The sequence below is a fragment of the Centrocercus urophasianus genome, unplaced genomic scaffold (assembly GCF_019232065.1).
Source record: "Centrocercus urophasianus isolate 14NV4802_14NV808 unplaced genomic scaffold, USGS_Curo_1.0 seq_42, whole genome shotgun sequence".
Lineage (NCBI taxonomy): Eukaryota > Metazoa > Chordata > Aves > Galliformes > Phasianidae > Centrocercus > Centrocercus urophasianus.
The window spans coordinates 174,170-189,347 of NW_024885000.1; the positions used below are offsets into that span (position 1 = coordinate 174,170).

Below are 15,178 nucleotides of genomic sequence, written 5' to 3' on the forward strand. Positions count from 1 at the left end.
CAGCCGCCCCAGCCTGGATCACAGCAACACCAGCTTGGGATCCTTTGTGATCAAGAAGCTCTGAGATGGAGCAGCAAAAGGGCAGAGCTGAGGCAGGAAAGAGTTCACATTCCAGTACGATCAGGGACATCTCAAGCTGGTCCCTCTCCTCTTCCACACCCACCAGGCACAGATCTCTCCTCGCCCTCTTCCCATTCCCTGTGCTTCACCTCTCAGCCCAGTCAACTCAGGGATGCCAACCAAAAGTCCTGATGGCACAGCATGTGCTGCTGGCATCCTGCAGGCAGCCAGAACTCACCCTACAACCACAGGGTGGCTGATGAGTTCCCTACAAAGAACCAACAACACCCTCAGTCCCATTCCTCTCTGGTCCTTGACTCCTGCTCAGCCTCCAACTCCAGGCTGCAGCTGGCTGAATGAGAGAGACGGAGATGTGACCGAAAAGAGCAGGAGAACTGAGATCTGGGTGCACAAAGGGCTTTTCTCTTGCAGCACATCCCACGTTGGCCTGAGAGCTCATCATACCTGTCTGTGTCACACACACTATCACACAATCACATCCCATTGCTGTGGATGGGGCTTGTCACACACCAGCAGGTGCTTCCCAGGGAAGGGAGAAAGGCAACAAATGGGAAGAAGCAGATTTAGGAGATCTCTTTACCTTTCTTCACCTTCTTTTCCTCATCTCCTTCTCCTGCACCCAAAAGAGTGAAGATGATTCCTGTCTGGGAGTTGATTCCCACTGCAGTCACCACCATCCGCCCAGAGCCCTCCATCACGTGGGTACCTGGCACAGCAGGAAAGCATGGTGAGAAAGGACACAGCACAGGGCTCCCACTACCCCCAGAACCTCATGTCAGCTAAGGTTCTCTCCCTGGGACATCTGCAGCCTCAGCAGACACCACAGCAGCCCTTGTCACATGGGGACCAGGCAAAGGCCCTGCTGCCATCCCAACATCTCTCACAGTACAGAGCTGCTCCAGGGCTGGGAGCCACAACTCAGCTGCAAAAAGATGGTGAGGATCCCATCCCAATCAGTTCAGCAATTCTGAATACCACGCTGACAGCTCTGGGACTTCCAGTGGAGGAGCAGCCTCACCTGACAGCAGCATGGGGTCTTTATCAAGTGATTTTTTAACTTGGTCGGACTCTCCAGTCAGCGAGCTCTCATCTATTTTCAGGTCATTCCCTTGGATCAGAATGCCATCCGCTGGCAAGAGGTCACCTGGGAGAGGAGCAGAGAGATGGGGTTGGTCCCAGTCCAGTCGGCTGCAGCATCCCTGTCTGCTGCACCCAAGGAAATACTCTGAGTTAGCAACAGGGCTCAAGAAATTCATCCCAATTTAGAGAAGGCTGGGGATTAAGCTGATCTCCAATAGCTCACTGATGTATAAAAGCATTGCATAAAAGCATTGAGGCCTTTCACTCCATCAGGCAGTGCTCCCCCTGTGTCTGCTTTTAATGAATCGACGTCCCACCTTCCCAAAGCCTCAATGCTTCCAAACCATTGCAGGAACACACAACTGCAGGGGCAAGAGAAAGCTCCACGTAAAAGTCAGCCCCACACAAGAAAACCCTCATTCCTGATGGAAGCTGCAGGAAACGAGCACTGGGTGAGCAAGGAGCAGGGCCTCACTTTGCCCAAGGGCTGCATCTAGGACACCCCTTGCTAGGGAGATGATCTCTAACAAGGACACGGTCAGTGCTGGAGCAGCCCAAAGCTACGTGCTGACCTCAGTTCCAATCACCCTGCTGAAACTCCAGAATTCCGTCCCATTGCTCCCAACCTCCGTGTGCCATGGGGCAGAACCGGGCCGCCCTCACCCCACTCACCGTACTTGATCTGTGCAATGTCTCCCACCACGATCTCTGCCACAGGAATCTGGATCACCTGCCCTTTGCGGATCACTGTGAACTTCTGCTCTTGTTCAATGCGGCTCTGGAGGCCGCGGAATTGCTTCTCTTTGCTCCAGTCATTGAAGGCAGTCACCAGCACCACGATGATGACTGAAAACAGGATGGCTGCCCCCTCGATCCAGCCGGCCTGTGCCTCACCCTCGTCCTCCACGCCACCTGACGACTGCCCACACACTGCCATCAGAGAGGAGAACACGTTGTACTGAGGGGAAAAAGGGAACTGCCCTATGGCGTGGCTCAGCCACCATGGGGCATCGCGGCTGTGAGGAGCACTGCCAGATCTGCCAGGGCTGAGCTGCTGGAGAGGAGCTCTGTGGAGAAGGATCCAAGGGGTCCTGGGGGCCAACAGTGTGACCACAAGCCCACGGCATGCTCTGGTGACCAAGAAGGCCAGTGGCGCCCTGGCTGACCAACAGCTGACCGTGCACCATCAGTGTGCCCTGGTGGCCAAGACAGCCAGCGGTCCCTGCGGCGTACAGCACAGAGCACGGCCACCCTGGTGAGGGGCTGTCACATCTCAGCATGGGGAGGCTACATCTGGAATGCTGCGCTCCCAGTTTCAGTTTCAGGCAGACATGGAACTGCTGGAGAGAGCCCAGTGGAGGGCGACAAAGAAGATTTTAAAGGGCCTAGAGCATCTCTAGTATGAGAAAAGGCTGAGAAGCCCTGGAGCTGTTCAGCCTGGAGGAAGGAAGGCTGAGAGGGGAATCTCATCACTGTTTATAAATATCCAAAGTGTGGGAGTCAAGTTGATAGGGATGGACTCTTCAGTGGCGAGCAGCAATAGAAGAAGGGGCAACGGGCAGAATGGAGCACAGGAAATTCCATATTAACATAAGGCAGAACAACTTCACTGTCAGAGTGAAAGAGCACAAAAACAGGCTGCCCTAAAAGGTTATGGAGTCTCCTTCCTACCTGTGTGACCTGTCATAGGGAACCTGCTTTGGCAGGGGGCTTGGACTGGATGATCTTTAAAGGTCCCTGCCAGCCCCTGTGATACTGTGACCCTGTGATCTGGGCAGGCGCTCATGAACAGCCAGCCCCATCCCTCTGTGCGCCAAACCACAAAACATCACGTGGGGTTGGGCCACCACACCCCTGGTCTCTGAGCATCCACGGGGACCAGCCAGGAGCAGCCCTGAGCAAGCTGCAGTGACACTGCACCCAGACACTTGTCAGTGCCCATCCCTTACATGGATGGGAGGGGAGAAGTCACCATCAAAGGTGAGAAGGAACAGGACGGCCCAAAGGCGCTGCAGCTTACCCCACAGGTCCCCTGATTTTGTCCCACCACTCACATTCATTGTCACCACCCGGGGGATGGTAGAACGACAGCCCCAGGGAGATTATGGCTGCTATTTCCAAGATGATCAGGGTGACGTCCTGGAGTGCCTCCCACACTAACTGCAGGAACGTCTTGGCTTTCTTGGGAGGAATGAAGTTCTGGCCGAACACCTGCCTCCTCTTCTCCAGGTCAGTCGGGTTCCCAGACAGACCTGGGGACGGGACAGGGCAAGATGTGACCAAACAGAAATGCAGCCGCCACGTTCCCTCCACTGCTGAGCAGAGCAGAGCCCCTGTGCAGCACAGGCAGGGACACCTGGGGTGCACACAGAGCCATGCCAGTTGGCATTGGCCAGCTTGTTTACACACCGCATCAAATTAACCGTAAATCTGGCACTGGGAGCAGCGCCCGGAGCCACCTGAGCCTTGCCAGCTCGGGGGGAGCAGTGCAGAGAGTGGCTGCGGGCCACGTGGGAGCAGCCCCATCCCCACACCCAGCTCCATGCTCTCCACCTTAAGCATACCCCGGGGCTGCTGCCAGCTCCAAAAACAGCAGGCACGCAGCTGTAACGCCCAGCCCCGCTGCACCCCATGGAGGAAGCAGCAGGAGGAGCTCCGCCTGCACGCACCCCTTCTTCCCTGTGACTAACCCTGCATTCCCACCCAGGGCTCAGAGCGGGATCTCCCAGCCCCACGGCCCCAGCCAGCCCTGCCCATGCGGCGGGGATGGAAAATCTCGCTAAGAGCCACGCTTGACTCATTGCAGCGTCAGGGCTGGAGGCCGCAGGGCCAGGAGGGCGTCCACATGGATCCTCCAAACCTACCTGCAAGAGCCTCCTCCAGAGCTGCCCCACATCCTCCCGATAGGGCAGACAGAGCCCACCAGCTTTCAGCTTTTTTCCTCTCTTTTTTTTTTCTTTTTCTTTTTTTTTCTTTTTTTTTCTTTTTTTTTTCTTTTTTTAGGAGCTGTGATCCCTACCCAGGAGGAGAGCTGTGTGCAGGACAGCTCCACAAAGCAGGAGGAAAGCAGAGCCATCCTCCTCACTAGGAGCCCCCCAAAGCAGACTTGGGGTGGGGGCCAAGAGGCAGTAGCTGCCAGAGCTGCTCCAAGCGCTGTGTGTGAGGCAGTGTCTGCTGACACCCAGCAAGAGATGCTCCGACTGATGACTCAGCCATGCTCCCGTCCCACTCCTCTTCTCCACCAGCTCTGCCTGACTAGGGATGCCTATCAGCAGGGATGGGGCTGGTGCAGCTGCTGCCCTGTATGGGGAGAAGGGGAACAGCACACCTGCAAGCCCTCTCTGGAGTTCTGGGGGTCTGCTGGCACCTCTTAGGGCAACGGACAGAGAGAAGGCCTCCACGCTGGAGACCCAGCACAGTGGGAACTGAGCACCCCACTCAGGTGTGAACAGACAGCAGCTCTCTTCCTACACAACCTTAGCTCATAGGAAATCACCTTTCTTCCCTCTCCAAGCTCAGCAGGACAGACAATAAAGATCACCTCCAAGCAAGGAGAGGACGGGACCACACCTGAGGCATAAAATACAGTAATGTGAACACAGCCAACAACCTCATACGGAGGCAGGGGCTCAGGCCTGGAAGCTGCCCTTGGGATCAAGCAGTGCCCATTCCTTATGCAAGCTCCAAGGCCAGGGCAGAGCCCCTTGGGTTCATTTCCCACCTCCCTTCCCACTCCCAAAAGAGCACTCACCTTTTGGCATGGCCAAAGCACATTGTTTTGTCATCTGGACTTGGTATTTCCACTGAGACTCCCCTCCTCCTCTAATGACATCCCGGGATTGTCTCCCCTTCCCGGTGCAGCTCACAGCTGGGAAACGCGCTAACCCAGTTCACAGCACCAGCAAACCACACAGCCCCATCCCACAGCCCCACAGGGCCGCATCCTGCCCACGCCATTCCCACAGCCCTCAGTGCTGTGAGCAGGGCGTTTCTCCCTCCATGCCCCTTTCAAAACCATGGAAAAGGCTCAAAGCTACCCTGTACCAGGGCCACAGCACCACACTGGGGGGGGTGGCCAAAAACTCCACCCCACACCAAGGGGAGAGGTGACATCTGGTGACATCCTTCCACCACAACTTTCCAGAAGGCAGCCAGCACCAAACCCACCACGACGCTCCATCCTATGGCACTCAGAACGACTCAGTCACATTCCCAGCTCCCACGGCTTCTTGAGAAGCCCTAAATCAGCAGGAAGACAGCGCATCTCCCCATCCCCATCAGCGCTTTGGGTTGAGATGCTCACACCAATAGAACAACCAACACCCCACACAGCCCCACTGCGAATCACTGAGCAGCTGCAAAGCCAGTGCCACACGTGGGGCAACAGCAGGGCAGGGAGAGGAGCCTCAGCCCCACCGGCCACCCCTCATTCTTCAACATACTGCATCCCTCAAAACTCACAGCAGACACGCACTGCAATGGAACCACGCTTGAAGCTCCGCCGGCAGTTGGGTGAGCAGCATCACGCCGGCTGCTTGGGAGCCCTCTGGCTTGAGCTCCGTGCACATCCCATCTGGCCAAGGGGCCGCTTACCTTCAACCGGCGACGTCTTCAGCCTCTTGCAGATGCTCTGCACGCCGCCATAGGAGTCGTTAATCCGGGCGACTGCCTCGGCACTCCGCAGCTCCATGAGATTCCTGAGCTCCACCACGGAGCAACCAAAGTCCCCCTCATGGTTGCCTTCAGCAACCGAGTTCCCAGGGTGGTGGTCGGCCACGTTGTTTGTCATCTCGCCAAGGACAGAGCCACGAAGGCTTGCTTTCGAGGGGAGCTGGGGGCAGCCCCACAGATGTCCCTGTCCCTTGGGGTGGGCTGGGTGCAGCGGTACCTCTAGCCGAGCCTGAGTCCTCCGGATGAAGGTGTAAACAGGATGTGCATGTTACCGTGGAGGCAACCTTAGCAACGGCCAGCGTGCATCTCCTGCCGGAGGAGGAGGGCTCCCTGGATACCACAGCAACTGGAGCTGCAGAAAAAGATGGCAAAATGAGGAGATGGTCATAGGGAGGGCTGTGAAGAAACACGCATTGTGGGGATGGCAGATGGAAATAGGAGGTGGTGGGGCTTGGGGACATGCACCAGCCACGCTTGCTCTCCCGGCCCCACAGAACATCAGGGTTTGGCTTTATTTGAGCAAAACTCCGTGTTGAGCAGGGCTGGGGGCAGGAAGGGCAGCCAGGTGGTTCTCCACTCAGCCCGCAGCTGGGCAGCCCAGAATGAGCTGGATTTAAAAATACATCTCAGCAGTGGAAAGCAGCTGTTTCCTCCCTACACTGCGGTCCCCCGGCAGGAGTGCCTGGTCAGAGCAAGTACAGAAAGCATCCCAGGTGTCTGACAGGAGGGGGCTCACAGCACCAAGCTGGTTTCTGATTGCTAGTAAGAGTTGACAGGAAATGACAGAAACTCCCCCATCTCTCTAGCACAGAAGTTGGTGCATTAAGGACATCTCTCAAAGCCCCCAAATGCTGCTGGACAGACGATGGCTGAGTCCTGCAGCAAGGGCAGAACCCCAGACCTGCTCCAGGCAGCAACCTCCCCTGGGCACAGCATCCCCTACCCTGGCATCTGGAGCAGGAAAGAGCAACACTGGTGGCAGCCTGGGAGATGGAGCAGAATAGCAGCACAGCAAGAGCCAGGGGAAAGAAGGACCTTCTCCCCCAAAAAGACACCCTCTGGCTCTGCTCCCCTGCTCAGCTCCAGCACACAGCTCCAGCACAAGGGATGCTAACCCTAACCCCAACCCTGCAGGAGAGGCTCTGCAGAAGGACAATAAAGCCTCTTCTTAAAGAGGAGTAATAAAAGAGGTATGTGCTCTTGTATGAGCACCCAGAGGCTCAGAACATGCAGCCAAAGCCCAGCAGAGGGGAAAAAAATAAAATAAAATCAGTGCAAGCACACAGACATGCACAGCCCTTAGCAAATCCACCAGGGCAGCCCTGGACATCTCAGCACCATCCTCACACCTAACTCAGCCCAATCACAGCAGTTTGGCACCCCCGCGAGGCAGCAGGACCTGCAGAAAGCAGCCGCCCTCTTGCTGCCCCATGGCCTAACCCCAACCCCTGCCCCGGCAACTGCAAAGCTATCAGCAGGCACCAACCAGCCTGCAATGCCACACCAATGAAGAGTCCCATGCAAAGGCATGGCTGTGTGGGGTCACCACTGCTGCACGGGTGCTGTGGTTCTGCCTTCTGCACCCCATAGAAGGACAAAAACTGAAGCACCAGCACCCCATAGCTGAGAGGGTGAAGGAAGGGCAGGTAATTCATATCACAGTGCCTAACTTTTAATTACCCCCTGAAGGAGCCCACAGGTGCTCAGTCCCAGCAGTAATACCAGCCCCACGGACTCACTCTGGCGGTCAGGAATAAAGGAGGACCTTGGCCAGGACTAGGGCTTCCCCAGAAGCCAACACTCTAATGAGTTCCTAATGACTCCAGCAGCACTCAGGGCTGCCCATCACTCTGTAATGAGTTTCCAGAGCCTCCAGGTGCTGGAGATGAAGTAGTGCTGTCTCCTCTGCTGGAGGATAAGGCGCTGGGTGCCTGCATCCTGCAGAGCAAGCGAACACAGTGCTGGTGGGAGCACACAGCTGGGGAGCCCAGACCAGCAGCACAGTGTCACCTCCTGAGCAGTGTTCCCAGACCAGAAGCCGGCAGCAGGAAGGACACCCAGGAACAGAGCCGAGGAGCGAGCATGCAGGCGGCAGAGAGGAAGCAGCCGTGGATCCGATGCAGTGCTGCAGACAAACCTGCCTGGAATAATAAGCGGCTGCATTACACCTCCGTCCTGGCTGGGAGAGCGGCTGCATGCCAGCACAGCCTTAGCACACAGCGAGGCACCAGGCAGAAAGCAGCCACTGGCACAAGGGCAGGAACCCATCTGCTGTCAGATGTGGGGAAAGGAAAGAGGGGAGCAGGGAGAGGAACATGGCTGCAGGATGCAGACTGTGTCCATGGGCACCGGAGCAGCCCCACAATCACACAGCTTCTCCATGGCACAAGCAGTGCAAGCGCCCAGGGCTCACTGCTTCTTCCCTAAGGATGCAAAGCCACGCAGGAACAAAAACTGGCTGCATGACACCGGCTGGACATTTCCCACACAATTCCTTCATGCCAAGGCACCAGAGCTGTGCCTGCAATGCCAGCAGCACTGCAGCCCCGGCACAACACAACCTGCAGCTGCTGCTCAGGCAGCAGGGATGCAGACCTGCATGGAGATCCCCATTCCCATGCTGCCAGATGCCACCACATGCTCCTGGGACAGCAACAGCAGTGCTTCCTGTGCCCTCTGCTGTGCTTTAAAGCAAACCCTCCTCACCTCCGCTTGGAGAAAGCAGACAGACAGCGAACACAAAGCCAGCCCAGCACTGCACCCAGCAGCCAACCCAGCCCAGCGCAGCTATTCCTTTACCCATGACAGATGGGGAAATCAGCACTCCGGCTCAGCATCTTCCTGCATTTAGCACGAGAAAGCCCTGAGCATCTCCCAGTCACAGAAGGGGAACAAGCCTCAGTTGGGGCACGCAGGATACAGCCCCCTAAGCAGACACAGGCCCCATTCATGGAGCTCCTCGCCCCCAACCCTCCCCACCCCTGACCCCTGCAGCTGCCCTGTCCCAGCCCTGCTGAGGGCCATCCCTTCCCCAGCTTCAGCAACAGGGGCTAAAAAAACTGCTCCTGGAGGTTGCCATGGAAAAGTCAATGTAAAGCTGCAGAGGGATGCTGTTTACATTGCCAAATCGGGAGAAAAAAGGAAAAAAAATGAAAAAGCATCCAATGAGAGAGCACAACGGTTCCCCCAGCACAGACCCCCATGGAGCCACATCCACTGCGATGAGAGGGGAGGAGGGATCAGCGCCCTGGGCTGCAGCCCCTCAGCAAGGATGGAGTGCTGCAAGCGGATGATCCGCACCCCACGTGGTCCCCAATCCCCCCGGACCCCAGAGCAAGGGAGCCCCAGGCCCCTCCCTGCACACTCACCAAACTGCAATGTGCAGATGGCAGCAGCTCCACTCCTGGTTCCCAGCAACACCCATGGGCTGCCTGCCCCTCACTGTGCTTAACCCCTCCCATGCTGGGACGCCCAGCCAGCCCCAGGGCATGTTAACTCATGCAATTGAAAAAAAAATAAGCACAGAAGCAGTTTGCAGCTCACAGCTGTGAACCACACACTCCATAGGGGCAGTGCATGGCTCCCAAAGGGACAATGCCCACGGGACGTCACCTCCTCACCTCTGCCCCCAGCTGCAGCATCATCTGCTGCCTTTGCTTCCTTTGGTGCTGCTTTGGGGCTGCCAGAGCCCCAAGGAGGTGACAGCACCATGCAGTATTTCTGCATGGGGAAACCCTGAGTGCCACTGACAGCCACCTGCCTCGCTGGGAGCTGAGGCGTGTGGCATGGGGACAGCTCCAGCACTGAGCAAAGCACAAGAGTCAAAGTCCAGTGCAGACTCTAACAAGTTGGAAGTGCCCTTCTTTCCTTCACAGTTGGGAAGAATCTCCCAGCCTTCATCTTGCAAGAAAGGGGCACTGAGCACGGCACAAGGGGCTCAGCTGCAGGAAGCAGCCAGCCCAGCAGTACAGCTGAGCAGCAGCCTCCGCACACAGAGACTGCCACTGCACCACAGCAACTCCAGCAGCACAGGGCTGCCACCACTTGGAACACAAGCTGCAGGGTCAGGAGGGGCTCTGAGCCACTCCAACCCGGGCTGCCCCACGCTCAGGGCTGCCAGCAGCACGTGCAGCACCCAGCACACAGACATCGCCTGCAAGCACAGGGCAGGGCTCACAGCCCTCAGAGCTGTCACCCTGCTGCATCCCCATGGCACCGTGCGGCTGGAGCTACACAGTGCCCCACTGCCCTCCCACATCTGAAGCAGCCCAGGATGAGCCATCTCCAACGACTGCATCCCTGCCAATACACCCACAAAACCCACACTTGTGGAGATGGAAGACGGGCAGCAGCCACCCCACAGAGACACACGCTGTATGGCCATGGCACCAGCAGGCACAGCAGCAGCACCCCATGCCCACAACACCACACCACTGCACATCTTCTTTTTCCTCTCCCCACCACAGGGCTGAGGAAAGCAGGGGTGGACTGCACTGAGATGAAAGGAGGACCAGCGCAGATGAAGGGCAGCTCACCTTGCACATCACTCCACAGGGAGCCAGCAGCTGCCAGCAGCCCACTAATTAACATTTCTCACTTCATGCCTGTACTGCCTCTTGTTAACTAAGGTAGGAAAACTTTTCTCCACACGCCCAAGGCAGCAATCAGCCCTTGCAAAAGAGCAGCAGGCACACCGCAGCAGCGCGCACCACACTCGAACACCACCACAGCTCCCCAAAATCTTCTGTGCCCAGAGTGGGGCTCCTGGATGGCACATCCATGCGGGACCAGGAGCCCTGTGCTGGGGGCTCAGGAATGTGCCCACGCAATGGGGCTTCCCCGCAGCTGCAGGACACAGAGCAGAGGAATTTCAGGGGGGTGGAAAAAAGAAAACGGAGGGAGTCTCCAGGCAAGCTGTCAAGGGGAATGTTTCCATCTAAGGCCTTGGTATTTCTCTCCCGGCGCCTGCACTAAGTCACCCGAGCTCCTCTCATTATTCTTTTGTGCTTTACAAGGTAGCACAGGCAGCAGGGTTGGTGGAGGAACGCAGGAATGCACACGAAGCAGCCCCTCCTGCACCAGCAGCACCCAGAGCCCCACCACAGGGCAGCATCTCCCACAGCTCTGGGACCGCCGGGCTCCACAGCCTCACGGGCACAGGGATGGGGCAGGACAGCCTTTGCCCTCTGCTTCTCCATCCCACTCAGCACCAGGGAACAGGTTCCTCCTGCCCCAGCACCACGCATGGTGATATGGCACCAGCCGGCTGCCTGTTGGGCAACCCTTCACTCCTGTGGCTTTTTGCCCATCCAGATCCATCTGTTAGGCAGTTCCCTCGTGGTGAGAGGCAGACAGCTCTGACTCTGCTGAGGTTTGGGCTCCAACTACAGCAGCACTCAGAAAGCTGAGCTCCCCACATTGCATTTCCCAAGCGCTCCCCACAATGCAGCAACATCCCGGAGCAGCACCGCTCCCCGCAGCGCACACCGCTGGGGGAACCGAGGCAGCCCAACCATCGCTCTGCACAGGGAACAGGCTAACAGCTCCACTTAAAATAAAACAAGAAGCAGCAGGCGGGCACCGACCTGCAGAGCACGAGGGCGTCTCACGGGCAAAACAACACCCGGAGAAGGAGAGCGATCAGCTGGGGCCACATGGGCACAGTCATGGTATTTTTAGCAGTATTACACAGGGACAGGGGATTCCTACCCTGAACATCCCCGGGGGTTTAAAATAGGCCCCGGCACTTCCTCCTGTGAGCAGAGGAATAAGCAGCAGTGCTGTGAGCACCCCATCCCCCCAGCACCCACAGCAGGGATCCTGCAGCATCCTAGGCCAGGGGGACCTATCCCCATCCCACCGAGCAATGCTGCAGCACTGACTTGTGTCGGCACGATGCAATGCTTCTGCCTACACCCTCAGCAGAAAGAGAAAGTGCACGCAAGAAACAAAATAAAATAGCCACAATTAAAAAAAAAAATAATAATCCCTCTTGATGACAGCAGGAGAAACGGAGGCAGGAGACACAACACTTAGCATACACCACAGGATGAGCAGAGCATTTCCCAAAACATGGGGCGCATCCCAGCACAGGGCACCTCCAGCACTGGGAACACAGAGAGACATCCATGCTCCGCCACTCCAGACACCGAGCAGACAGAGGGGCTTTGAGGGGGGGGGCCGTGAGCTCCTCTCCCCCTCCCAAAGGGTTAAAAAGCAAAGCCGGCAGCAGCAAGAGGAAAAACACACCGCTCCCCGGCTGCTCGCCACTTCCCTTCCCAACATGCCCCGCTCCTGGGAAAGTGTAGGCTGTTTTCCATATATAACTGCAAACTGTTCCATGCAGTAAGAAGTCTAATTAAAGGGAATGAGGGAGAGGAGAGATGCAGAAAACCAAAAAGCAACGTTTACGTGAAGGAAGAAAGGCTGCAGCCCATGCACCAAATTAGACCCTTTGCGGAGCGCAGCTCTGTGATATCATCGAGAGAGATCACAGCGAGGCAGAGCAGCAGCTTTGCGGAAGAGGCAAATCAGAGCCTGGAAAGCACATACCAATAAGTGAGAGTCAGATGGGCCACGGGAGGGGCAGGAAGGAGCAGCCCACCCCTGCTCAGGATAACACACCACGCCGCAGGGGTTTGCATGCACACTGCAGGGTCCCCACATTCTGCAGGGGGGAAGAAGAGCTACTGAAGCAAAACCACAGCAAAGAATGGGAAACTGATGTTTGGGGCACCCCCTCCTCCTGCATCCCCCATCCAGCCGTAGGCTGAGTAGGGAAGAAACCCACACATCTGTGCCCCAAAGCCCCCAGCAAGCTGCGCCCCTGCAAGCTCAGATCCAGCTACCAAACACTGCTCTGTGACCGCAGGGTCACACGAGGTGACAGCCAGGCACGGACTGCTCTGTGCTCACCAGACTGTGGCCAGCACCCAACCCCCACAGACAGCCATACCGGTGGGCTCCAACCCAGGGAGAGCAGTGAGAGGGCAGAAGACTGCTGCAGCAGCAGGCACAAAGCAACCTAGAACAAAGCAGGCAGCTCCATGAGCATGATACTAGGGTGCATGAGGCATCCCTGTCCTCCTCACTGCCCTTCTGTGTGCAGACAGGCTCTCGGCAGCGTGCTTCCCTGGGTCCCTTCTTGGCAGCAGGATGTCAGGAGATACTGCAGGACTGAGGAACAGCGAGGCTGCTCCATGCAGACAGCTGCATCCAGGGAAGCGGCAGGAGGAAGGGAGGATCCCTCAGTGTTCTTTCCAAAGGGAAAAGGGACATCCCCTGAAGCAAAGCATCAGACAGCACGGGAAGCACCACAAGCCCTGCAGCGTCTGCCTGGGGAGCGCAGCACAAGTTCCCCCTGCGCTGCAGCAGCACAAGCTGCAGCATCTCATGTGGATGCGATGCATTTCACGTCCAACTGCAGGAGTTAGAGGAACCCCTGCCTGCTGCCCTGCAGAGCAACGGGCAGATGCTGCGGGAAGGAGAAACAAAGGGATGCCACCCACCTGCACCTCCAACCTGGTGCATGTGGGGTAGGATGCCTGGATGAGGTGACACCAGGGGGCACAGAGCATCCCAAGCACACGGAAACAAGCAATGGGATGGGGAAGAATTCCCCATGGGTTGCACAGTCCAGCACCCTCCAACAAGGCAATGCCGCTGGAGTGCAGTCAGCTGTTTTGGCCCCTTCGCTTTTGGCTGGTCCCATTGGGATCAGCATTACAAGCAATTTGTCATTTGGGAAATAACGACACCTCACCCCTCCTCCCCCAAATAAAACTCAAAAGACATCATTTAGCCAAGCTGAGTCCTGACACCTAAAAATAGCTGGCACCATCACCCTGCAGAGCACAGCCAGGCAGCTTCACAGCTTGCAGCACAGCCTGGGACACGGCAGCTTTGGGTCACGGGGACAGCCCGTGCACTGCGAGGAGCAGCAGCAGCCCTGCGTGACTTCCAGCACTGACACAGAACCACATCTGTATAAAGACACCCAAGACAGAGCACACAATCCATCAGGCGCTCAAGAACAGAGCCATCCCCACGCCGGTCCTCACATCCCACTGCCCACAGCAGTGACAGCCTGAGCGACAGCACGAGCACCAGAGCAGCTTTCCCACCATTAGCTGAAAGCATCAGCGAGCTGCAGCCAGAGATCTGCTTGGAACAAACGAAGCACTCTGACAACGCAGGGTAACTCCAGAGCAGCTTGCAAGGAGGTGGGAAGAGGGATTTCAACAGCAGGGATAGCACTCTGCCTGCAGGAGGGCTGGGACAGGACATGGGCATTTCAGATGGAGCAAACAGAGCCTTGTGCGAGCCCCGGCTGCAGAGCCAGGAGCAGAGTGGAAGGGACAGCTAAGCTCAGGGTCCCTAACAACCATCACAGGAAACCGCGCTGAAAATCAGACACCTTCTACCCGAAATCTGAGCCTGGAGCTGCAAACCTGACCAGCGGATCCAGCGTTCAAAGAGCAAAGGTCACCGTGAGCCCCAGCCAGACCCCCCAGCAGGGCTGATCCATCCCACAGCCCCCCCGGCCCCACCAGCTTATTTTTAGCCTAAGGAAAGCTGGAGCTTTACTGCCAGTTCCCAATCAGAACGAGCCTGAATGGATCCCCTCAGCTCCCACCCAAACCTCAGCACGGCTCAGCACCTAGCCTTCCTTTGCCTATGGAGGAGGAGGAGGATGCTGGGGTCAGGACCTGCAGCACAGGGCTCCGCTGCACTGCCAGCTCTGGGCGCCGCGCTGACCTTTGTGCATCCAAGAAGACAGCAGCAGCCTGGGAGGTGGCAGAGCAGCGTGGACAGGAGTGGGACAGCGCTGTGCCACGCTTGGGAGGGAGCAGGCAAGGATCCCTCCTCCCTGCCGGACAAACTCTTACAGGTAGGGCTTCCACCCACTGCTCACCCCATCCAGATCATTCAGTAGGTGGGAATACACACTTCGGGCATTGAAAATAATAAAGGGACAGATTTCCACTCTGTCAGCCTGCGGATGCCAGAGCTCTGCTGGTTCCCAGCCCGCTGCCGACTCATCCCTGCCACAGAAGGAAAAGTTTCCCCATCAGCACAAACCACAGCCAAACCTCCACGCCCCGCACGCCACACCACCACCCCTGCGTCCCTCTGCATGTGCTATAGAGATGCTCCTGCCCCACGACCCACACCTCAGCCTCCTGCAGGTGAAGCTCAGCAGCTCCCCAGGGCAGCAGGACACAGCACAGCCCTTACTCGGTGAGCTCAGTGAGTGTCAGGGAGTCCCAGTGAGCGACACAGGTCACAAGTGCCAAGCGTTTCCTTTCTTCCTTTTTTTTTTTTTTTTTTTTTTTTTTTTTTTTTT

The 15,178-nt window shown here is 57.1% G+C and overlaps 1 protein-coding gene across 3 annotated transcripts in view; it reads right to left on the reverse strand.

Annotated features, from left to right (window-relative positions):
* LOC122168323 (plasma membrane calcium-transporting ATPase 4-like) overlaps positions 1-15,178 on the reverse strand; it is a 35,985-nt gene that overhangs the window by 18,314 nt on the left and 2,493 nt on the right. For all 3 annotated transcript variants that reach the window (XM_042833520.1, XM_042833519.1, XM_042833521.1), the window contains exons 2-6: positions 5,755-6,184; positions 3,216-3,413; positions 1,834-2,091; positions 1,100-1,225; positions 662-787 (exon numbers count right to left, since the gene is read on the reverse strand). In XM_042833520.1, the coding sequence (XP_042689454.1) occupies positions 662-787; positions 1,100-1,225; positions 1,834-2,091; positions 3,216-3,413; positions 5,755-5,950 (904 nt within the window). In that variant the 5' untranslated portion in view covers positions 5,951-6,184. The remainder of the gene's footprint in view (positions 1-661; positions 788-1,099; positions 1,226-1,833; positions 2,092-3,215; positions 3,414-5,754; positions 6,185-15,178) is intronic.